The sequence below is a fragment of the Leucoraja erinacea genome, chromosome 2 (genome assembly GCF_028641065.1).
Source record: "Leucoraja erinacea ecotype New England chromosome 2, Leri_hhj_1, whole genome shotgun sequence".
NCBI classification, from domain to species: Eukaryota; Metazoa; Chordata; class Chondrichthyes; order Rajiformes; family Rajidae; genus Leucoraja; species Leucoraja erinaceus.
In genome coordinates, this window is record NC_073378.1 from 119,066,142 (window position 1) to 119,090,838 (window position 24,697).

The 24,697-nt window shown below is 39.1% G+C and overlaps 1 protein-coding gene across 3 annotated transcripts in view; it reads left to right on the top strand.

Annotated features, from left to right (window-relative positions):
* The window catches only part of dync2i1 (dynein 2 intermediate chain 1), a 78,979-nt gene that overhangs the window by 41,791 nt on the left and 12,491 nt on the right, over positions 1-24,697 (top strand). For 2 of the 3 annotated variants that reach the window (XM_055664587.1, XM_055664603.1), the window contains 13 exons: positions 228-302; positions 2,115-2,322; positions 3,389-3,491; positions 5,774-5,903; positions 8,507-8,618; positions 9,226-9,240; positions 9,370-9,458; positions 10,629-10,758; positions 11,380-11,552; positions 14,182-14,344; positions 17,271-17,381; positions 19,875-19,936; positions 24,011-24,062. In XM_055664587.1, coding sequence (XP_055520562.1) covers positions 228-302; positions 2,115-2,322; positions 3,389-3,491; positions 5,774-5,903; positions 8,507-8,618; positions 9,226-9,240; positions 9,370-9,458; positions 10,629-10,758; positions 11,380-11,552; positions 14,182-14,344; positions 17,271-17,381; positions 19,875-19,936; positions 24,011-24,062 — 1,423 coding nt within the window. The remainder of the gene's footprint in view (positions 1-227; positions 303-2,114; positions 2,323-3,388; positions 3,492-5,773; positions 5,904-8,506; positions 8,619-9,225; positions 9,241-9,369; positions 9,459-10,628; positions 10,759-11,379; positions 11,553-14,181; positions 14,345-17,270; positions 17,382-19,874; positions 19,937-24,010; positions 24,063-24,697) is intronic. The other variant, XM_055664594.1, reaches the window with a different exon arrangement.

Consider the following 24,697-nt stretch of genomic DNA (forward strand, 5'->3'; position numbering starts at 1 on the left):
ATTTGACCTTCCGTTTGTGCACGTCGAGTTAATTGCATTAGTCGAAACAGGGCGGACCACGTGAAGGTTGCAATCTTCCACCCCAATAAGGGTATGACACTTAGTAATTAGTCTGACACTTAGACATAAAAGTGATTTTTTTTTTGGAGTTGTACTATTGGTTAAATGTCATACTACTAAGGGTGACAGTACTGTCTTACTTCTAAGTGCCTTTGAATTTCTTACAGCTGGTTGAAGGAGAGGAAATTGTAATGGAAAACAAATCCACTTTTGAATCATCAAACTACGACGATGACTTTGAGGTATCATTCCTTCAGCTATAGCTATAAATTCCTGTAGCATAAATATAATATGCATGTCTGATTTGAACACTCAAAATAAGATTTTGGAATTATTTTAGTACCTAGAATACCATGTTTCAAATAGAATTATAATTAGCAAAGTCATGTGCAATGAATATTCATGTTAGTATAGGAAAGAACTGCAGACGCTGGTTAAATCAAAGGTAATCACAAAATGCTGGAGTAACTCAGCGGGACAGGCAGCATCTCTCTCTCTTGAGTGAGAAGGAATGGGCAACTTTTCGGGTCGAGACCCTTCTTCAGACTGAAGGAGGGTCTCGACCCAAACAAATATTCCTGTTAGTTCACTGTAAAGAAAGCAGAATCACAAATTGATTATTCCAGTCAATTATGTCAACAGAATTACATGTAGAGCTGCTGCCGCGGAGCACGAGAGACCCGGGTTTGATCCTGACTTTGGGTGCTATCTGTGTGGAGTTTGCACGTTCTTCCTGTGACTGCCTGGATTTCCACCGGGTGCTCCAGTTTCCTCCCACATCCCATAGATGTGTGTGTTTGCAAGTTAATTGGCCTCTGTAAAATTGTCCCTAATGTGCAGGGTTATGGTCGACGGTCGACGTGAACTCGGTGGGCCGAAGGGCCTGTTTCTATGCTGTATTTCTAAACCTAAAACTAAACTAAATAAATTGCGAATCTGTCCAAAATGGTGGTAATTTCACCCTGAAATTCAAGTGCTGTGTTATATAAAATAAAATAAATTAAATATTTTTTATGGTTTTTTGTTAAGACACAGAACGTTTTGATAGAGGATCACTACAGTACTGAGAATAGGTAAAAGAAGAAAACCAAGGATTATTCACAGCTTAATGCATGCACCTGTCTGTATTTGTTTATTATGTGTATGAAATCAAAATGAAAACGGCTACTCGCAGATGAGAAATGGAGATCGGAATAGGGAACATTAAACTGATGCTAAATGTATTCCAATGGATCATTGTTCTTTGCTGCATTATCGATAAACTATCGATAAAGGCATGGATATATTATTTCCACATTCATGTACAAAGGGAATGTAGGAACAAAATCGCAGTAGGTGTTGAGAAAGTGAGATTGTTTTATAGCTGACGAGGTTCATTCATTTATAATTCATGTAAAACTAATGTTACAGTATACTCTTGCATTTATTGTCTTTTTTTAGTTTTAACTGGGCATGCAATTTCTTTTTTTCATTTCAATTGCTTTTCTTTGATGAACAACTGTGACATGCAGGAAAAGGTAATTTCAAGCAGTCCTTGAATAATGTGGATCAATATGCTATACATTTTAAATGATTGGCAATTGAACAGTAAGGTAATATCAGAGCTCCCACTAAGCAGAGATTTTCTTGCGCATCCTCGGCAAGTGAATAAAGCACCGAAATCTGGAGAATAAAAATCTAATTTCCTGCAAATTACTTCCTCCTTAATGACAACATTAGTTTGCTTTAATTACACTGAGCACTAAATTCTTGGGAAGGACAACAAAAAAATGCTCCTGACCATTTATTTTCTTAAAGCACAAGGGAAACTTGAAGCATTGAACTGTTAAACAGGAATTGAATATATACTTAATTATTTTGTAGTATTTATCAGAGCTATATATGACCATGTCCTTTATTTGTATTGTATTGCATTTGTATTATAACAGTGTAAACGCAAGGCAGGATATCAAGTTCTATAAATAGGAAAAATGAGATAAATGCTCCAAGCGGAAAAAATAACACTTGAAAGCTACATTATAAAAGACAAACCTTTTATGCTCCTCTACCTAAAGGACTATGACGATGACTTTGAGTCAGGTGAATGCGAAGTGGAGGAGGAAAGGGAAGATGAGGAAAAAAAACAAGAAAAAGAGGAAATGCCACCACGGCAGCGAGCTGAGATTGAAGCAATTCAAAAAGCCATTACTGCAGAAAATGAAAAGATCAGCGCAACATGGGTTAGAAGCAATCAAAAAACATCCAAGGAAGAACCCAAAAAAGGTATCACCAATGTTTATGTGGATGATCATACCCTAAGAATACCAGCAGATTCATTAGCTGAGGAGTTGCAGATGCAACTAAACGTTGTCAATCATCAATGAACATTCCCACTTCTGTCAGAAAGGGCACAAAGTACTGAAGTAAGTCAGCGGGTCGGGCAGCATCTCTGGAGAACATGCATAACTGATGTTTTGGGTCGGGACCCGACTTCAGAGATGCTGCTGGACCCACTGGGTTACTCCAGCACTTTGTGTCCTTGTGTAAACCAGCTGCAGTTCCCTGTTTCTACAAGGTTATTGGTGAAGCTGTTGAAGATGATTGTGTGTAGGGCAGTGCCAAGAGGAACTCTGGAATGATGTCTTGGGGATAGGGATGATTAATCGCCAACAGCTGCAACCATCTTCCATTGTACTTAGTATAACTAACAATTGGAATTTTTTTATCCTGATGTCCATCAGCTTTAGTTTCACCATGGCGCCTTAATACTACACTTGGTCAAATGCTGTCCGTTGTCCATGCCAGTCACTGATACTTTATGCATGGCACTCAACTCATTGGTCTCTGTTTGGACTAAGGCTATAAACCTTATTGTAAACCAGTATCTGCAGTTCTATGTTTGGGAAAGAACTGCTGATGCTGGTTTAAATCGAAGGTAGATAGACACAAAATATGGGAGTAACTCAGCGGAACAGGCAGTCTCTGTATCTCTGTATCTTTATCTCTTTACTGTCCACTCCCCTGACATCTGTCTGAAGAAGGGTCTCGACCCAAAACGTCACCCATTCCTTCTCTGCAGTTCCAAGTGTCTCTAAGGCTATAACAATTGTAGATCCAGGTGTTCTTGCAGAAACCCAACCCGGTATTGGTGTACTGTTTATTAGAGTCAAGGTGCTGCTTGATGGTGCTGTTGTTTTGCTAATTTATTGAAAGGGTAACAAATTGAATTTCCCTCTATTTTATGGAAAAGACCCAGTCTTTACACAATATATTTATTTTCCTTTTAAATATTCTTGCTTTTACAATACTGATATAATATTTGCATAAACCCAATTGTTGCTGATTTTAGATTTAGAAGCATCACAATCTAGAGGACCTGTACGTGGAACATACATTGATTTTGTGGCAGCAAAGCAGAGGGAGATCAACTCGAAGGTGGCCTGTAAACAAAAGTAGGTCGCTGAAAATATGTTCATCGTTTACATTCAAAATAGTGCATTTTTTAAGAGTCATTACCCTGATGCCTCATTAACGATGAAGGCATAGGTTTTTGAGTGTGGTTGTGGATATTTAAATACAATACGATACGACACGATAAACCGTATTCATCCCCGGAGGGAAATTGGTCAAATAAGATTGTACAAGAATTTTTAGAATGATTTAGAGATACAGTGGCATTGAAATAATTACAAATTAAATAGAATAGCAGTAGATGAATGATAGTGTGTCAAAATGGTGATGATTTTAGTTTTTAGTTTTAGAGATACAGCGCGGAAACAGGTCCTTCAACCCACCGAGTCCACGCCGACCAGCAATCCCCGTACACTAACACTATCCTACACACACGATGGACAATTTACAATTATACCAAGCCAATTCACCTACAAACCTGTAGTTCTTTGGAGTGTGGGAGGAAAGTGGTGCTCTCAGAAAAAACCTGCAAAAGGAGAAACCCACAGGGAGAACGTACAAACTCCATACAGACAGCACCCATAGTCAGGATTGAACCCGGGTCTCTGGAGCTGTAAGGCAGCAACTCTACCGCTGCGCCACCGTGCCACCCCTGAACAAGAATAATTCTTGAACGTACTACATGAGAGGTGAAATTATTTTGGGCTTTATGTTTAGATGAGTCCAGGTTTTTATTTTGAGTGGCGTACAGTGAAAATAAATTGCCCCTGTCCAGTTCTTTCCTTCTCCAGTTGTTGCTTGAACCTCTTCACGACTTCCACTTCAATGATTTTCACTTTTAATTTTAAGTTGGTATAGAACTTGTCACCAATTATTATCTTGATAGTTGGTGATAAGTAGATAGGCACAAAAAGCTGGAGTGACTCAGGGGGTCAGGCAGCATCGCTGGAGAGAAGGAATGGGTAATGTTTCGGGTCGAGACCCTTCTTCAGACCAGTTAGCCAAAAGGGAAACGAGAGAAATGGACGATGACGTAGAGAGATAAAGAACAATGAATGAAAGATATGAAAAAAAGTAAAGATGATAAAAGAAATAGGCCATTGTTACCTGTTTGTTGAGTGAAAATGTGAAGCTGGTGCAACTTGGGTGGGGGAGGGATAGAGAGAGAGGAAGAATGCCAGTGTTACTTGAAGTGAGAGAAATCAATATTCATACCATTGTAAGCTGTAAGCTGCCCAAGCAAAATATGAGATGCTATTCCTCCAGTTTGCATTTAGCCTCACTCTGATAATGGAGACCTAGGACAGAAAGGACAGTATGGGAATGGGAAGGAGAATTGAAGTGTTTGGCAACCGGGAGATCAGGTAGGTTCAGGCAGACTGAGTGAAGGTGTTCAGCGAATCGATCGCCCAGTCTACGTTTGGTCTCGCCGATGTATAAGAATTCACATCTTGAACAACGGATACAGTAGATGAGGTTGGAGGAGGTGCAATTGAACCTCTGCCTAATCTGAAAGGCCTGTCTGGGTCCCTGGACAGAGTCAAAGGAGGAGGTATACGGACAAGTGTTGCATCTCCTGCGGTTGCAGAGGAAGGTACCTGGGGAGGGGGTGATTTAGGTGAGAAGAGATGAGTTAACCAGGGAGTTGCAGAGGGAACGGTTTCTGTGGATGGCGAAAGCAGTGGAGATGTGAAAATGTTACTAGTGTTGGAATCCTGTTGGAGGTGGCAAAAATGTCAGAGGATTATGTGTTGTATGCGACAGCTGATGGGGTGAAAGGTAAGGACTAAGGGGACTCTGTCTCTGTAGCGACTAATGGGGAATGGGAGCAAGGGCAGAGCTGGGGGGTACCAAGGAGACATGAGTGAGGGCTTCATCTATGATGGGAAAGTGGAACCCCGTTCCCTAAAGAATAAGGACATCTCGGATGTCCTGGTATGTTCCATTTAATTTCATTTATTGCAGGAAAAGTTACTTAATTGTGGCATTTTTCTAGGTCTCCTTTCATAATTAATGTTTTAGAATTAGATTTGCTTTCTTTTGTTAAAGCACAAATTAAACAATGTGATTTACATGTGTGGGAACTGTAGATGCTGGATTAAACCATAGATAGACACAAAATGTTGGAGTAACTCAGTGGAGAGGAATGAGTTATGGTTCGGGTCGAGACCCTGCTTCAGACTAGTCCAGGGAAAGGGAAATGAGAGATATAGACAATGAATGAAAGATATGTAAAAAACAAATCGAACAAATGAATAAAAGATATGTAAAAAAATGGAGAATAAAGGAACCAGTCCATTGATTTACATCCTATTTTTTGCAGAAAGCGCAGTGTTGAGCTGCTCAGACTGATTGACTTGGATTTCTCAGTTAGCTTTTCAATGCTTGATATGCCTCCAATGAATGAGTATGATGTGTACATCAAAAGCTTTGGGCGAAGAAACACCAAACAGGTTTGTCTTTTTGCAATGTTTTTAAATGTTTAAAATAAGATTTTTATGCTAAAAGTCAATAACTACATATTTTATGGTGTATGGAAAGATTGCCAATTAACTCCCGAGTAGTGCTCCTAGAATGTGTGATTCCATAAGGTAAATGTGATATGATTGTTGAATTAGGCAACACTATTTATTTTATGCAAACCAAACTGATAAGATAATTTCTATTGGAAACTAGAAGCTCAAGATTCCAGTGTCTGAAGTTGTTGTGACTCCTAGTTAATCTCTTCTGCACTCTTTTTAATGCTACCGCATTCTTCCTATAATGTGATGAGTAGAACAGTACACAGCACTCCCAAGTATCACCTCACCAAAAGTTCTGTGCATCTACAACTTGACATCCCATCTCTTAGACTTGGTGCCTCAGTATACGAAAGCAAGCATGCTGAAACCCTTCTTCACTATCCTATCTAACTGAGTCACTATTTTGGGGGGCGATATGAACTTGTACCTTAAACTTATTTTGTACAACTACACTCTTGAGGTCATTGTCATTTACTGTTCATGTCTTGTTGGTATTTCATATCCCAAACACCAACAAGACTTGTCTGTGTCCATGCAACTTTCCAACTGATCTGTGTCCCTCTGTAAACTTTAACAATCATCTTCACTATCTTCACCTCCCCACTTCTTCCGTTGTAAGCACACTTCCTAATCAATCCACCTACAACTAGGCCAAGTGGGACTGTTGGGGCCCTGTCACATGGGAGGTCTGGTCCCCCAACTCACCCACAGCCCCCACGGGAGGCCTGGTCCCCCAACACAACCCGTTCCCCAACACATTATTCCACCACTCACCCGTTCCCCCAACGCAACCCGTTCCCCCAATGCAATACTCCACCACCCACCCATAGCCCCCAACTGCGCAGGCACGGTTAATTTCCTCTCATCCCCTGCACTCCCTCCCCTCCTCTTCACTCTCCCTCTTCATCCCCTCTCCTCCTCCCCTCCCCCAATCCCCCATCACCTCTCCCTCCCTCTCCTTTCCCCTACCTTCAGTCACTCCCTCCCTCCATAACTCCTCTCCCCTCCCTACCCTCCTCTTATCCCTCTATCCCCCAACTCCCCCACTCCTCATCTCCCCTATTCCCCCGCTATCCCTCCCCACCTCTGCCACTGCCCTCCTCTCCCTCTATTCCCCACTCCCAACCACCTCCACTCCTCTCCTTTATTACCCCCCTCTCCCTCCTCTCTCCCTCCGCACCTCACCTACTTTCCCCCCTCTCCCTCCCTACTCCCTCCTCTCTCTCAATCTTCCCCACTCTCCCTCTTCACCTCACCTCCCCAGGATCTTGAGGGTGCCGCTCCTTTCCCTCCTTGCGTGCCCTGAAAACACGTGTGCCTGAATAGCGTAAGTTTCACCATGTCTGTGCAATTGAAGAATGTTGTAGTCAAGTACTTTTTGATGTCTCTGATCCTCGGCGCGGCCTCTCCCCGCCCCCGTAGCCCGCCGTGCGTTCATTAGTGATTTCTTATTTTTGAAGGAAATGTTCTTACACTTTATGCATGCATTTGATATTATCACAATAAAGTTTTGGTTTATTATTGTCACGGTTACCGAGGTCCAGTTTTCATTTGCATGCTACCCAATCAAGTCAGATAATACTATGCATGATAATACTATGCAACCAAGCCAAACTCAAGTACAAAAGGTAGAGCGAAGTGAAAGATACAGAGTTTTTAAAAGGAAATGCAGATGTTGGAAAATCGAAGGTAGACAAAAGTGCTGGAGAAACTCAGCGGGTGCAGCAGCATCTATGGAGCGAAGGAAATAGGCAACGTTTCTGGCCGAAACCCTTCTTCAGACCTTCTTCAGTGAAAGATACAGAGTTTAGAATATAGCTCTCACCATTGTATCATTTCCAGTAAAAAAGCATAATGTTTGCCAAGAAGTAAGCTGGAGAATCAGGATTGTATCCCATTTTATTGAAAAACTGTTCAAAAGTATGGTAACAGAGGAGATTAAGCTGTTCATAAGTCTGTTGGTGCACATTTTCAAGCTTGTATATCTTGTGCCTGAATAGCGTAAGTTTCACCATGTCTGTGCAATTGAAGAATGTTGTAGTCAAGTACAGTTTTCAGTGAGGTTGAATTCACTGGAAATTGTCAGTGACGTTTCATTGCATTAAGGAACTAATTAATAGATTAAGGCTCAAGAGAGACTGCTCATGTTGTAATCTAGAACAAAAAAGAAGTTACTGGTGAGACTCAACAGGTCAAGCAGCATCTGTGGAGGCATGGGGGTGTCGACATTTCAGGTGTTGATCCTGCATCCAGAACACCCCTCAGCCCCCTAGATTCCAGTGGAGATTCTTGCAGGGTCACAGTCTGCAATGCTTACTATCCCTTTACCACCGCAGATGCCAACTGACCCATTGAGTTCCTCCAAAAAATTGATTTTTAGAAGGATCTAATCTGTTTTATGAAACACACTACTTATCTTTTGAGTGTATAAACTCTCCCAAATATTGTATTGAAATTTTGTAAATTTGTTTAAGAACTCCAGTTTTTCATCTAAGAAAGCAATGCCTTATTTTTGTAGTTTTGTTTGCTTGTAGGCCTTTGTGCAGAGCAATGAAGATGATGTGGACAGAGACATTCAAACAGATGAGATTGAAACAGTTGACAAATGGACGCAACATCCTGGAGAGGGTATCCTGGTGTGTGGCGGTGAGCAGTTTTTTAAATTCCGGACGTTGTTAGTTCTAAAATCTAACTTTAGAAAGGAACTTGCTTTTGTCTGTTTAACCGCATAAGAGTTCTGGCATCTTGACAAAGATTAGTGAGTTTGGTATTCGTATCTTGACCTTGTTATATAATATCTTATATTTTACTAACTGCTTTGCACTTTTATATGATTGATCAAAAACGCAGATTGAAATCTGCGCCATAAAAAAAATGTGCATTTGTGGCTTATTTATGAATCCAGTGCACCACTTCATGGTTTATTCTGCTCTGTTCTTAGTTGAAGTGGCATTGATTTTCCTTTACTTTGAAATAAAATTATGCTTATTCATTGGAAAATAGGAGGGAGCAGAAGCTATTTTACATTTTGCAGGATTTATTCGACAAAATAGAATAATGCCTGACCCACTGATTACTCCAGCATTTTCTGTCTATCTTTGAATAATCAACCTTAATTAAGCATAAAGTACTTTTTGATGTCTTGAGCAAGCAAAAACTAATTATATAATTAAAAAGACTGTATCTTTATGTTGCAACAACATTCAATAAGGAAAGTAAATTATTATTTGTTACTTTCATGCTTCTTCTTCAGGACTTCCCAAACCCGGTGGGTATATTCATTTCCTTTATTCATTGATCTTCTACTCTTATTGATTGCACAAAATTAAGTTAAATCCACCCAAACACTAACTTATTTTTTAATTACATATTAATGCAGTTTTCTTTCTTCGAACAGGAGAAAATATTGATACCTTTTCCTCAGAAACATTGATTAAGAATATTGACTCTCGAAGGCTGACCAACTTCCTAAGATCTGCTTGCCAGGTGTTGTATTTCACTTGTCTAACACCATGCAAAATAAAGTTTTGTGTTGTAATTATTTTTACAGAGACGTCTGCCTGTCTATTTCTTTTTAAGTCAAAGTATCTTGTATGTGTAGATTTTAATTAACAGCAGTTGATTAAAACATGCAAAGTAGATCTTCAGTATAACATGTATACAGTGTTTTACACAAGTACGTGGAATAGCTTAAATATAACATTGTTCATGTTTGTGATTGGAAAAGAAGCTGTCTCACAAGCTTTCACTCACTGAAATACTAGCTCTTGGCCAATTATTTAAACTAACAACTGATCTTTATTTATGTAAGAATGTTCCTTGTGCAGGACAGCATTTTAGTCTTTGTCTACTATTTCTTGATCCCTTTTCCCTTTTTATCCATCAATACTCTTTATGATTTCCATAACCTATCAGATTTCATGAGGTCTCTAGTTCCAGGGAGAACTGCAGATTCTCCAATCTATCCACATAAGGCCCTTAGAATTTGGCATAGTTGAAATAGTCTGGTATATTTTTTCAGCACCTTCTCTAAAGCCTTCACCTCTTTTCTAAAATGTCAGGAAATGGACAAGATATTCCAAAATGTCAGGAAATGGACAAGATATTCCAGTTGTAGCTAAATCGAACATAAAACAGAAGAGAGCACAAGAACTGGCCTGTCGGCCCATAATGTCTATGTCAAACACAAAGCCAAGTTAAACTAATCTCATCTACTTGCACATGATCCATATCCTTCCATTCCCTGTATATCCATGTGCCTATCAGAAAGCCTCTTAAAAGCAAATATTACATCTGCCTCCACCACCTGCCCTGACTGCGCTCCAGGCACCCTCAGTGTTAAAAAAAAAAACTTGTCTCACGCATCTCTTTTAAACTTTGCCCCTCTTTCCTTGAAGCTATGCCCTCTAGTCTTTCACATCACCACCCTGTGAGAAAGGTTCTGATTGTGCACGCTATGTCTCTCTTAATTTGATATACTTTTATCAGAATCAGTGTGTTATTAAGACTTGTTATGTTTCCTTACATGTGATATTACAATATTATGTGCAAATGGTGCTGAAATGAATTGTTTGGTTAAAATATTATTGTACAGACCCTCAAATGAGAAAGCTATATTTTTGCTGTAAATCTCTAATCACTCTAATATCATGACAGGTCATTGCTGTGTTGCTTGAAGAAGATCAAGCAGAAGACCAAACCAGCAAGAATATTCTGTCAAAAGCAACCAGTTTTTCAGTCAGTGATGGATGCTCTCAGTTGAACACAAAGTTGCCTTTTTTACATGGTAATAAATGGTCTGAGTGGGGTTCAGTTTAATGCTATTACAGTCTGCATTGACCTTTCTACACATTCTGTTTTTCTTCTAACAATGCAAGTTGTTTTTAAGAAATATTGTTTTGGTGCTTATTTTTCAAAACTTCCACTTTAAAATGCATACCGATATATATTTTATTCTTCGTTCAAGTCTTGTTTTGACATACTTGCTTCAATATAAGTTCTTGCAAATTTAATGCCAGATTCTCAGTTAGCTTGTCCAGTAACAATGCCCATCTTACGTGGCCTTTCCTGAGTTACATGGACAATTATTTTCCCCTCAAACGTGATCTTACTTTACGTGAAACATTCAATTAGGCCGTGTCTCTTGATAGCTCTTACAGGGAATGAAGGATTATGAATAATGTGTGGGTACAGGAGATTAGTTTAACCTGGCATCATGTTCGATGCAGGCATTGTGTGCCAAAGGGCCTGTTTCTATGCTTCTATGTACTAGTTAAAGCATTACATCACTAATATTTAGATACATTACATATATTATTCATTCTACAAGTAATTCCAAAATAATATGTTTAAGATTATATTTCAGTAATCCTCCAAATAATAATCCAGTATCTTTGTTTTTCTGTAGGTCGTGAAGTGTTATACTTACATTTCTCACGAGTGCAAAGACAAATACTGCTTTCAGTGCACAGCCTTCCTAAAGAGCCTGGCTTGGCCCAGGTTGCCAGCTATTACATAATATGTGTTTGGAATATCTGGGAGGCATCGTTTCCTCAGAAAGTCCTCATCTGTGAATCCGAGGTCTGTGAAACTGTAATTGCTTATGTTTGGCGAATCTCTCTGTAAATAATGCATTGATATTCCACACAGTCAATGAGGCGAGCAGAAACTCACACTCCTACCAGTGTGTATTCCTGATCTGGATTCTCATTCCTTAAAGCAGTGGATAATGAGAAATATTACAAAGTACAATTTTTCTTAATCTGTCTCTTTCTCTCGCTCTCTTTGTAATGTATTTCTTTGTTCTTTTCTTATGACTCTAACTTGATTTGCCATTGGATTCACTACAATGAATCAATATATTTGTACACCATATCCATATACCATGCCCTATTATTCTAACTGCTCTTTTATTCAAATTAAACTTCTTGAGTTTAGGAAAAATAACTAATTCAATGGATATGAAAAAACCCTCTCCAGCAAATTCTGGCGTATGGACGGAGACAAATATATTCCTTGTCAGATCGCTTCATGGTTTATCCTGATGAGTCATGAAAATTGATCAAACTAATGTTATTCCCAGACTAACCAGTGCAAATGCTTATCATGCAAACACTGGAATAAATTTCTCTAACGTTTTCAATTTTCGAATTCAAAAATTAAATTAAGACAATTCGATGCTATTTCTTCAATCTGTTTCTTTTGAGCTAAGGCCATTCAACGATGATGTTAAAACTTCATGAAAGATGATGTTTAGGATTTTCCAATAGTACAATATGAAGAAAAGCCACTCATCTGAACTCTCAGCGATTCAGATGTGGATTTTCTCCATATTATACTATTGTTCATGGAAAATCCTAAACATCACCTTTTATGAAGTTTTAACATCATAATCTGAGCAAATTCATTAAAATCCATAATTTCACTTTACATTTTCCCCTGTTCCAAAACTGGAGCCAACTCCACATCTTTCTATTTTCTCCCAAACTGTTAATAATGTTTTCCAAAGCCAGCTAATTGCTCCCTTCCTCTGAGGATTAGAAAGCACAGAACACAATAAAAGAATAAATAGAGGTGTCGCCATTCATGCTGCTGGATCAATCTGTTTACATTCATAAGGGACGTTGGCTTAAGAAATCTCTCAATTTATGGCTCGATAGAATAAGTGAAGTAGAATTCAGTAAATTGTACAGATTAGTTTCTCTAAGCATGGTTTGCTTTGCTGTCAGGAAAACAAGAATTAATCACGCATTTGTGATGGTGCCTGTTTATACTTGTGACTTCACAAAGTTCACTCCAAGTTACCCACTATTTCAACTTGGAAATGTGTTGTTGGAACTTCAGTGTTGCTGGATTTAAATAATGGAATTCCCTATGTTGGTCATGTAACACAGAAACAGGTTATTTGCCTACTACGCTGACCATCAAGTACCCATCTATATTACTCCCTCTTTTTTAACCGGTATTTGGTTGCAGATCTCTTTGCTTCAACACTTGAATTTCCAAGGTGTAGAAGACTGTGGCCAATATGCTGGTAAATGGGATTATTATAGATGTATACTCAATGGATGGCTGAAGATTCCATGATTCTTAAGGGGCTGTCCCGCTTGGGTGACCTAATTTGCGAGTTTAGAAAAGTTTAGGAGAGTTTGAAAATATGTCATGTTGAAGACCTCCTTCGACTATTTAGAAGACCTCCTTCGACCTCCTTCGACCTCCTTCGACTATGTTGAAGACTCGCTACAACTAGCTAAGACTAATTTCGGCAAAATTGGACACCGAATAGTGGAGAGTGATGACGACCTCATTCGATCTCCTCCGACCTCCCTTCGACTATGATGAAGACTATCTACGACTACCTTCGACTATCTTCGAATACATTCGACCATCCTCGATTACCTATGACTAATATTCCGACCTACTACGACCTACCCCTACGACTAAACCTACGAGTAAAAAAAGCATCGATTTTTTTTCCATGGCGACCTTTTTTTACTTGCGGGCATTTTTCAACATGTTGAAAAATACGCCGCGACCTAGCTGAGGCCTCGAGTACACGGGGACTACTCTTGAGCATGAAGGAGAGTTACAGCGGACGGCGGCACCGGGAGCCTCGCGGTCCTGGAGGGAGACCACTTTTCAGGGCTCTCGCAACGGCGACTTCCCCCGACCTGGAGTCGACCATGCTGCGAGTATGAGGGACTCGCGGGCGCAAACCGGGGGCGCCAGAACTCGCGGATTAGGTCGCCCAAGTGGGATGGCCCCTTAACTGTTCCTTTATTTAACCCCGACGTCAATAAAGCTCCATCAATACATTTGGAAGTCAGAATAGTATGTAACTTGAAGGGGACGTTAATGAAGTCACAAGTATTTTAGGTCAGAGGAATAAGCTTAATCACCTGGACTGCAGGATTTAAGAAAGACAGTTCGTCAACTTGAAAGATAATAGAGAATGGGTCAGCACTACCCACGTCCTGCAAATTTATTTAAAAAAAAACATGGTCTTTATTTACTTTTAACAAGCTTAGTTTGATAAAATTTACACAATTATCCAGCATTGACGGAACGTTACATTTTGCCAGTCTTCAGTTGCTTCAGTTAAAAGAATACTTTCTGCTTTCCGATGCCAAATCTGTTTTAAATCCAAGTGACAACATTGATAGCTTAGTAAGTAAAGAAAATGCTGATATTTTATGCCATCCCACTACAGGTGCAATGTTGTTGCTTTGGCCCAGGTAACGTATTATCTGTGTTTGCTGGAACGATGGATGGTTCAATACTGGCTTGGGATCTACATGAATGCTCCATTATACACCAAAATCTTCAGATTGGAGGGCAGGAATGGACACTTAGGTTACCAACATACACTACTGGTGAGTCAATGATCCAACAGTGATTAAAATAGACTTCTAATGGAAGGTTACAAAATAATAGTGTTTGTAAATGATCCATGGCAACATACATCATGACAACATACATGGTAAAACATAGGTTTTTATTCCATTCAGAAATACAGAGCATTTAAGTTGCACAGCCATGCTCATGAAGCTCAGCATACGTTCTGCTAGCTGGCTGTCAGCGTTAGTGTAGTACCGTAATACCGTGTAATGGGTGGCATGCATTATATGTGTAGTGGAGATTATAAATGGCATGGATTAATAAAGGTTAATGGCAGTTGTCCACAGCCCGAGCTGCGCCACCCAAGAACACCTTGCACACCATCAGCTCTACTGTGGGTCCTCTGGGATCTCTGTGCTTGCAGTGGGCCTGGGGTCGCTGTCCCGTTGGTCCTGACGTCTCCGGCCACCCCCCTGGACTGGACAAGGTAATGCCTGCAGGTATAGTTTACATAAACCTAGAATATATCTGAGAAGCAAGAGTGCTTTATTGTCAGGAAGGAACTGCAGATGCTGGTATAAACTGAAGATAAACACAAAATGCTGGAGTACTTCAGCGGGAGAGGCAGCATCTCTGGAGAGAAGGAATGGGCGATGTTATGGGTCGAGATTGCAGGAGTCTTGTAACATCACCCATTCCTTCTCTCCAGAGATGCTGCGTGTCCTGCTCAGTTACTCCATGATTGTCTGTCTATCGTGTTGTATTGTCATATTTTCCACAACAGAACAATGAAATTCTAACTTGCAGCAGCACGATAGGTTTGTAAACACAGTGACCAATAGAAAATATAATAACCAAACAGAAAAAAAGTTAATTAAATATAAAAAAAACAATACAGTACAAAAAATAAATCAAAGCCCAAAGTAACTCCTAGTGCAACCCAGGCATTTCATAGTTTTGAGTTTAGTTGGAGTTTGTAGTCTACGATTGCCTTATGGATGTTGGAAAGAAGCTGTTCCTGAACCTAGGCATTATAGTTTTCAGACTCCTATACCTTCTTCCCGATGGCAGGAGTGAATTACCAGGGTGGTGTGGATCCTTGATGATGCTGGATGCTTTTTTGAGTCAGCATCTCTTATAGATCCCTTTGATGGTGGGGAGGTCAGCACTCGTGATAGACCAGGGTGTGGTGAGGTTCCACATAAAAGACGGCTAACTCGAGTTAATGCTCATGGATCTGAAGTCAAATGACTGATTTGTAAAGGGAGTGGAAGGCAAGAGAATTAGTGTGATAGATCTATGCTCAAATTGGAACGATCTAACCACTGATGTCTTGCAAGGATTTGTGCATGGATTTCAACTGTTCTTTAAAGAAATTAGCACATTCAGAACCCAACCAAGCTTGCTATAGATTGGATAATAGGGCAGACGGGAAAAAAAATTTTACAGGGAAACATTCATTTTGTTAAGTGAATACACACAATTAAATGTTTAAGAAGAAACTGCAGGTGCTGGAAAATCGAAGGGAGACAAAAATGCTGGAGAAACTCAGCGGGTGATGCAGCATCTATGGAGCGAAGGAAACAGGCAACGTTTCGGGTCGAAACCCTTCTTCAGACTACACAAAATTAAATAGCTGCTTGATGGTCAGCACTGCCTCAGTGGCTGAAGCACCTGTTTCCAGCTATATGACTCCAAGACTATGAAAACTGGCAGATGGATTTTAAAGAAGACATTGTAGGATTTTAATCAAAATATAGATATTACTCGAGAGAGAGACAGCCGATGCTGGAATTTGAAGCAAAATCGATGTCCTCCGTCCCCTGCATCCCTACTGACAGATGCTGCTCAACCTGCTGTTCTTCCGTCAGATTGCTTGTTTCTTGTACATATCACCAACATATCACCATATCATCATGTAAAGCACATGTACTATATGTAATCAAAAAGATATGTTCAATGGAGTTCTTGGAATCAAAATGAAAGTGGTGGGATATACACACACCTTTAGTTACATTGCAAAATGGTTTCAAATTTTTAGTGTAAATCTGGTCTCATGAAAAACAATTTTTTTTAGTTAACCAAATACAGTGCTGTATAAAAAAACATGTATGTGGTGTGGCTCATCTGCAATTAATTTAAGTCTAGTTATTTAAAAAAAAAACCTGCTGGCAGCACTGTTTGTAATTTCTTTAGAATTGTAGACATTAGACTTACAGCGTGGAAACAGGCCCTTCGGCCCAGCGAGTCCCCGCTGACCAGCAATCACCCTGTATTCTAACATTACCCTACACACTGGGGACATTTTACAATTTATATAAGCCAATTAACCTACAAACTTGTATGTCTTTGGAGTGTGGGAGGAAACCGGAGCACCCAGAGAAAACCCATGTGGACACGGGAGAACATTCAAACTACGTACAGACAGCACCTGGGTAGTCAGGATCTCTGGCGCTGCAAGGCAGCAACTCTACCGCTGCACCACTCTGCCGCCATTTTTAATTTAGCAGATTTGTGATGAATGTTGATTGTTCCTGAGTTTCTTTTCTCATAATTAGAAATTTGGGAGGAGGCTCATGTGGAGGATGATCAATGGCATAAAACAGTTAGCTAAAAGCCTTGGTGCAGTGCATAGTTCCTGATGATAAATGCATTTGAAGCAGAATAGCCAACATGATGCCTCTTAATTAAATACTCCTTCTGAAATAACTTTAGTTTCAATAAAACATAGATTGGTAGCTATGTAAAGTAAAGATGAGAACAGAGATTAGGTGTTAAAAGTGTATATTGCTAAGTTCACGTAAGGAGATACAGTATAACATTGAGGATGATTTTGCATGCAGCATTGACAAAAATCCTTCAGATGGTATAGCGGGCAAGAGCAGCTATATAAAGCAGCTAGATGCTGTAGATAAAATTTATGTGAAGGCAGGCTTTTATTTAAGTGAACTTTCCTTTCAGATGGGATTCTGACAGCAGTAAATCACTCCTCTGCAGTGAAGGCTATTGATCCAGTGTCATCTGCTTCCTATGATAATTGTATTGGGCTTTCACTCTTGACATCCCAACAAGGTAAGCTCTGTAGTTCTTTCATAATTTTTCTGTTAAGAACCTTAATTTGTTTTGCTTGACAAACATCATTTATTTTATCTTCCATTGAGCATAATTTAATGTTATTGAATATTTTTTAAAGGTCATGTGATAGGAGCAAAATTAGGCCATTCGGCCCCAAAGTCTACTCCGCCATTCAAACATGGCTGATTTATCTCTCTCTTAACCCCATTCTCCTGCCTTATCCCCATAACCCCTGACACCTATACTAATCAAGAATCTATCTATCTCTGCCTTAAAAATATCCATTGACTTTGCCTCCACAGCCTTCTGTGGCAATGAATTCCACAGATTCATCATCCTCTGACGAAAAAAATTCCTCCTCATCTCCTTCCCAAAGCAACACCTTTTAATTCTGAGGCGATGACATCTGGTCCTAGCCTTCCACTAGTGGAAACATCCTCTCCACATCCACTCTATCCAGGCCCTTCACTATTCTATAAGTTTCAATGAGGTTTCCCCTCTTCCTTCTAAACTCCAGCGGGTAGAGGCCCAGTGCCGACTTTCTGATGATTTGCATGTAATTTTCAGTTAAATATGTTTTATACTTGTTCCAAATCTTTATGGCAGCTGAACAAAATAATGTCAGACTGATATTAGCTATTAATGGTGAAATGAGAACTGCAGGTACTGGTTTACAAAAGAAGACACAATGTACTGGAGTAACTTAGTGGGTCAGGCAGCATTTGAGGAGAACATGAATAGGTGACGTTTTGGATCAGGACCTTTCTTTAGACTGATTATAGGGGGAGGGGGAAGACCGCTGGAAGTGAGGAGGGCTAGGCCAAACCCTTCAGGTAATAGTCTGATAATGATGAGGAGAGATTTTTCATGACAGATGGTTGGATAAAGGTCAGAGATGAAAAAACCCGTGCAACAAAAGGATTGAGGATACACAAAAAAGCTGGAGAAACTCAGCGGGTGCAGCAGCATCTATGGAGCGAAGGAAATAGGCAACGTTTCGGGCCGAAACCCTTCTTCAGACCCTTCTTTCGGCCCGAAACGTTGCCTATTTCCTTCGCTCTATAGATGCTGCTGCACCCGCTGAGTTTCTCCAGCTTTTTTGTGTACCTTCGATTCTCCAGCATCTGCAGTTCCTTCTTAAAAAAAGGATTGAGGAGATGTGAATTGTGAAGCTAGATGAATGAATGTAGGTGGGAGCGGCAAGGGGAGAGTGATACTTAATAATTAGCTATTTAATAATAGCCCTCACCATTGGCAATGATGTAACTAGATTTTCCTATTCCAATTTAGATGAGGGCTGCTAAAAATAGTTCTATTTCCGTGGCAGTTCATCTATGTGTAGGAATGTATACTGTAGTTACCTGCTATGAGCTACAGATGGATAATGCAAATTGATGTGGTTGTGCTTTAAAAAAAAAATTAGGCACTCTCCTTTGATAATTTGCTTGAGACCAAACTTGGTATCATGGACATGTGTAGTCTAAACAACATGCTCATCTTTTTGTGCCAAGGAAAACATAGAGAAACGTTTTAGTTTATCTTAATTTATCTGAAAGGTTTCCAAGTTGCATGCTTTTAATGCCTTGCTGGTGCTGAATTAACACAGCCTTGGTTTGTGGTATAGGTTTCATAATTAAGTAGAACCTCTATGTTGGAAAATTACTAAAACTAGCTTATTACTACCCAGCAATCACCAGTATCATTTTCATAATGGACCCGATGGTGATCACAATATCTGATTTGCAAACTATTTTTTCCAAAATCACTTGATTTGTGCATTGAAATAAGATTGATTTGGCAACAAGACTTTACAATCAAACAGCAATGAAGCTCATTCAAAGTGTGATTACCATGATCCCATTCTAAGGACAAAGCTGTCTAAATAATAGAATCAAGGAATTACAGATGGTGGCTTACACAAAAGGAAACAAAATGCTGGTGTAACTCAGCAGGTCAAACATCATTACTGGAGAAAAATGGATAAGTGACGCTTCTGAAGAAGGGCCTTGATCCGAAACGTCACCTTTCCATGTTCTCCAGAGATGCTGCTTGACCCGCTGAGTTACTCCAGTACTTTGTGTCCTTCCGTCAAAATGATACCCGTTTCCATGAAAATACAAGTCTTGTCTCATATGGACACCAGCAGTGGTGTTGCATATGGAAGGTCTGCAGTGGTACACCCTGAGTGAAGACCAGAGTTAGGAACTTCTGTGACAATCCTGTGCTTGAATTATTTTCATCTCTCGGAGCTGAGGCCTAATGGGGCGAGGAACTGGACAGTCTTATAGCATGTAATGATATTTTGCTTGGGAGAGAAATAAATTAGTTGATAAACTAATGAAAGTCTTTTTTTAATTCTATCAGTTAAAATTATTCTGTGTTTTTTTTTAATTATATTCAGGAAGTAATAAACTCAATATATTAACAGATTTTCCTGGATAGTTTTTTTGCTTTTTCTAATTAATAAAGATTTTTTTGTATCTATCTCAGGAAGTTCTGGACTGTCATTTCAGCTGGCATCACTTGATGAAAGTGGTTTGCTTAACCTGTGGGTAAGCATAAGACTCCTCGTTAAGTTTTGAATATTTATATTTTAAATTCGAATAGTTATCAGAAATAAACACACACTATTCATAGTATCGGCTGGTGAGGTTGCAGTAATTTTATGATTCGGTGTCAAGCACAAAATAATTTGTTGAGACATCTATTATTCATATCTGAATGTTTATGAAATGACATGCAGAGGAAATTAACATTCTGTGTTTTGAGCATTTGGAAATTAATGCAAATCTTAAATTCAGTAGAGAAAAATGTTCTATGTCTCAGCAAATACATTTTTTAAACTTTTTTTAAATTTCAAAATAGACTTTATTCAATTGATAAATATATACAATTCATGAACCATTCGAACAAAAAATTCATCTGACATTTTCGGAGACTATCCAAATTTTTTTTTTTTTTTCAGTACAATATTTTTACATTTGCCAAATTCCACCAAAACTGTCCCCCACCCGTGCCACTCTGTGGCCCCTGTCCAAGTAATAAATATATACAATGTGTGCAGTTCGAAAATTCCATCCGACATGTTTTTAGGCTATAGAGATTGTTCAATACAGTTTATGTCTTTTAAAATCAGCAAATAAAGTATACATCTTATCCCTGTAGAATGCATCACTATCATTCAGAAGGATGATTTATAGTCTTTACAAAGTTATACAACTCACATTCGAGTTATACTTGTTAGTAATTTATTTTAACATATTATAGCGAGCAATATAGCAAGCCACGTGTTGTGAATCATGGTAATCTTTATTGGTACAATACAGAGAACAGCACACATGAGACTGGGGATGGTTCTCCCAGAGTTCTATATATATACCAGGGCACACCCCTAAACCACGTGACGACTTCTTCCCACCAAACACAGTCATGTGACCCTGCCAGTCCTGGTGCCAAGGATTCGCTCAGTAAGTGGGCTAACCACCAGGTGGCGCCACAATATAATTAATTCTGTTCTTTCTGTACAATAGTCCAATTTTTTTTCCAATTCTTCAAACCACTGTTGATTTATTGGAACCTATAAAGGCATCAAATTTGTAAATGGATTTTCCATGTCCTTCCCCCCAAAATAAATTGTCCTTTATGACTGATCCTTTGCTGTTGAAGGCACACACTATAAATAATATATAATGGTTATAGCTTTTTAATGATTTGTTTTACTTATGCCTTTGCATTTATTTTGATGAAAACCGGGTATTGTTTAGATAGATATTTAGAATTTGATCATGGTAATCACACTCTGGGTGAACTTCATTGATATTTATATTTTGTTAAGTTTTTACACCAATCTCGTTAAGTTTTGAATATTTATATTTTAAATTCGAATAGTTATCAGAAATAAACACACACACGTCTATTCATAGTATCGGCTGGTGAGGTTGCAGTAATTTTATGATTCGGTGTCAAGCACAAAATAATTTGATGAGACATCTATTATTCATATCTGAATGTTTATGAAATGACATGCAGAGGAAATTAACATTCTGTGTTTTGAGCATTTGGAAATTAATGCAAATCTTAAATTCAGTAGAGAAAAATGTTCTATGTCTCAGCAATCTTAGTTCAGAAAGCAGACCATTTTAGAAATCAAGTTTGCTGTTCACAGAACACGAGGCAGCATAGTGATACAGCAACAAGCAGTGCTGCTGCCTTAATGCTCTAGTGACATAGGTTCAATTCTGACACAGTGAAATCTGTGAAGAGTTTGCTCCTTCTCATTGTGACCATATGGTCTATTCCCAGGTGCTGCTCCAGTTTCCTCCCACATCCCAAAGACACACTGGTTAGTGTTACATAGAAATAAATAAGGAGAAGAAATTTAGGAGATTGCTTTGAGAGCCAGCATTTAGATGGGATTTGAGAAAGATTATTTTCACTAAGAGTTTGCGAAAACCTTTTGTAATATAGGAGGCTGGTATTCTCATAACACAGAAGTATATAAGTGGCATAGAAGATTTGGGCTGAGTGCTGGGAAATGGGATTAGTACAGAAAGGCACTTAGTGGCTGGCATGGACTATGGTCTAAAGCACCTGTTTCTGTGCACTATGACTATCGCTGTGGACTCAGTTGGCCAAACAACCACATCTCTATTAAAAGGAATTATGAAAAAATAGAAATATGAATCATTGACAAAATAGAACTCATGCATGAAAAATGTATTACTGCATTAAATATGTAAAAGGAATTAGATAATTGCTTGAAATAACTTTGGTAAGTTTTACCAGAATTGTAGAAAATTGGCAAAGTTGCAGACAGTGAAGGCAGTGAAGGATACCGCAAGATATAGTTCTATTACATATATGAAAGGAGATGCAGCTTAATTGGGGTAAGCGTGAGGCGTTGCACTTTGGGAGGCTAAATGTGAGGAGAAAATATACAGTTATTGACAGGACCCTTAACAACATTGATGTACAGAGGGATCTTAGGGTGCAAGTTCCCTGAATATAGTAACGCAAGTAGATAGAATGATAAAGAAGGTGTATGTTGTACTTACCTTCAACTGCCAAGCAATGGAGTATACAATATCCAGGGAATTATGTTGCAGCCTCATAGAAGTTTTGTTCATCTGGATTTGAAATATTCTGGTCACCTCATTGCAGGAGGATGTACAGACTTTTGATAAGGTACAAAAGATGTTTACGAAGATGCTGCCTGGATTAGAGGGTGTTAACTATAAGAAGAGGTTAGACAAACAGGGATTGTTTTCTCTGCAAGCTGAGGGGAGACCTAATAGAAGTTGAGAAAATGATTGGAGGCATAGTTGGGGTAGGCAGTCAGAACCTTTTTCATTTGGCAAATACCAGAGATCATATCTACAAGGTCAGAGTGAGAAAGTTGGAAGAAGATGTGCAGGACAGGTTTTTTACACAGAGAGTGGTGGGTTCATGGATGGCACTACCAATAGTGGGAGTGGAAGCGGATACAAGTGTGGCGTTTAAGAAGCATTTAGTATGAATATGCAGGAGGCGGAGGGATATGAATTATGTACAAGCGGAAGGGAATAGTTTTAAGTCTTCAGCATGTCTGGCACAGACATTGTGGGGAAAACGGCCTGTTCTTTCATATTCTATGAAATAGCAGATTATAAAATGGTACACAGGTAATGAGACTATCTTGGTGAGATCATCTTACTGTGCCATCAACAAAGAAGATTAACACCATTCAGGACAAATGTTATTGGCACATTCTGGCAGCAATGTCTATCATTTCTATAACTGTACTGACACTCGCCAAAGTTATTTCAACAGCAGCTGTCTGTCTTGCAGCCTTGATTAGGTTTTCTACCTTTGGCCCACTGAGTCTGTACCAACCAGCGATCCCTGCACATTAATGCTATCCTACACACACTAGGGACAATTTACACTTATACCAAGCCAATAAACCTACAAACCTGTACGTCTTTGGAGTGTGGGAGAAAACCGAAGATCTCAGAAAAAACCCACATAGTCACGGGGAGAATGGACAAACTCGTTACAAACTGCACCCTTAGTCAGGATCGAACCTGGGTCTCCGGCACTACAAACGCTTTAAGGCAGCAATTCTACCGCTGCGCCACCGTGCTACCTCGCATTTTGACATTAAAATAAGCAGATTCCTTACCTAGCGTCTTTGAAGAACATTCTCAGCCTAGATCATTCAAAAATTGAAAGAAATCTCATCAGTACTGAAATCAACGTTTTGGCAATGGACAATAATTACAGATTTGTGAGTGTCCCCATCCTGACCAGCAATGGCAAAATTTGCCTGAGATATGTTGGCTGTATCGTGTGTATATTTCATGAATTCCTGAACTTCCTGGGTTTATAATGATGATTTGATGACTGAGTTCTCCATGGAGTTCAGATGTCCAGTACCAATTTCTTGCAGTTAAGCTAGAAAATGTGTTTGCACAATATTTGAGCAGCTCCATTCATTTTAATGGAGTAAAACAGCTATAATGAAAGGGAGGTGATTTGTAGGAGCTTGCTTTTTTTTTAAAGAATTGATTGAATATGTGATATGGGTGTTAAGGTTAGGCTGTTGTGGCATTGAAATGTGCAATGTAAATGCAAATTCTTTCTTTCAGGTTGTGGTTGAACTCCAAAAGGCAGACCTTGCTGGTTCTCTGACTGATTTAGGTATGTATGAAAGATAATACAGTAGGGAAACTAATTGAACAGAAAATTGTATTGAAATGTCACCTTTTGAGCTGGTAGATTTCTTGTCATTGAGTTAAGAAGTCATGGGTTCAAGAACAAATTATGGATGTGAGTACAATGTTTAGGCTTGCGATGTTGAATTAAAAATGCAATATTTTATGTAAGATGTCAATACCTAACCCCATCTGTCATTAAAAGGAAAAGATTCCTTGGCAACTATCAAAAAAAGAGCAAAGCCACTATTCAAGGCCAATATTTATCCTTGAAATGATATAATCAAAAAACATTAGATCTTTTGGTTGCACCTTATTAAGTAATAATTGCTTGCTATATATTTGGCACTTGGTATTGGTTTAGTATTGTCACATGTACTGAGAAATCCTTTGCTATTAAGTAATTAGTGGTTAAGTGATTTATGGCATCCTGAAAAATGTGATTAAATATGTTCATGCTTGTCTTAAGGACATTGAACGTTGAATTACTGAGTGAGGGAGCAAAACGGAAAATAGGTGGAGGGTTGTGGAAAGATAGATGCAAAAAGCTGGAGTAACTCAGTGGGTCAGACAGCATCTCTGGAGATAAGGAATAGGTGATGCTTTGGCTCGAGACGCTTC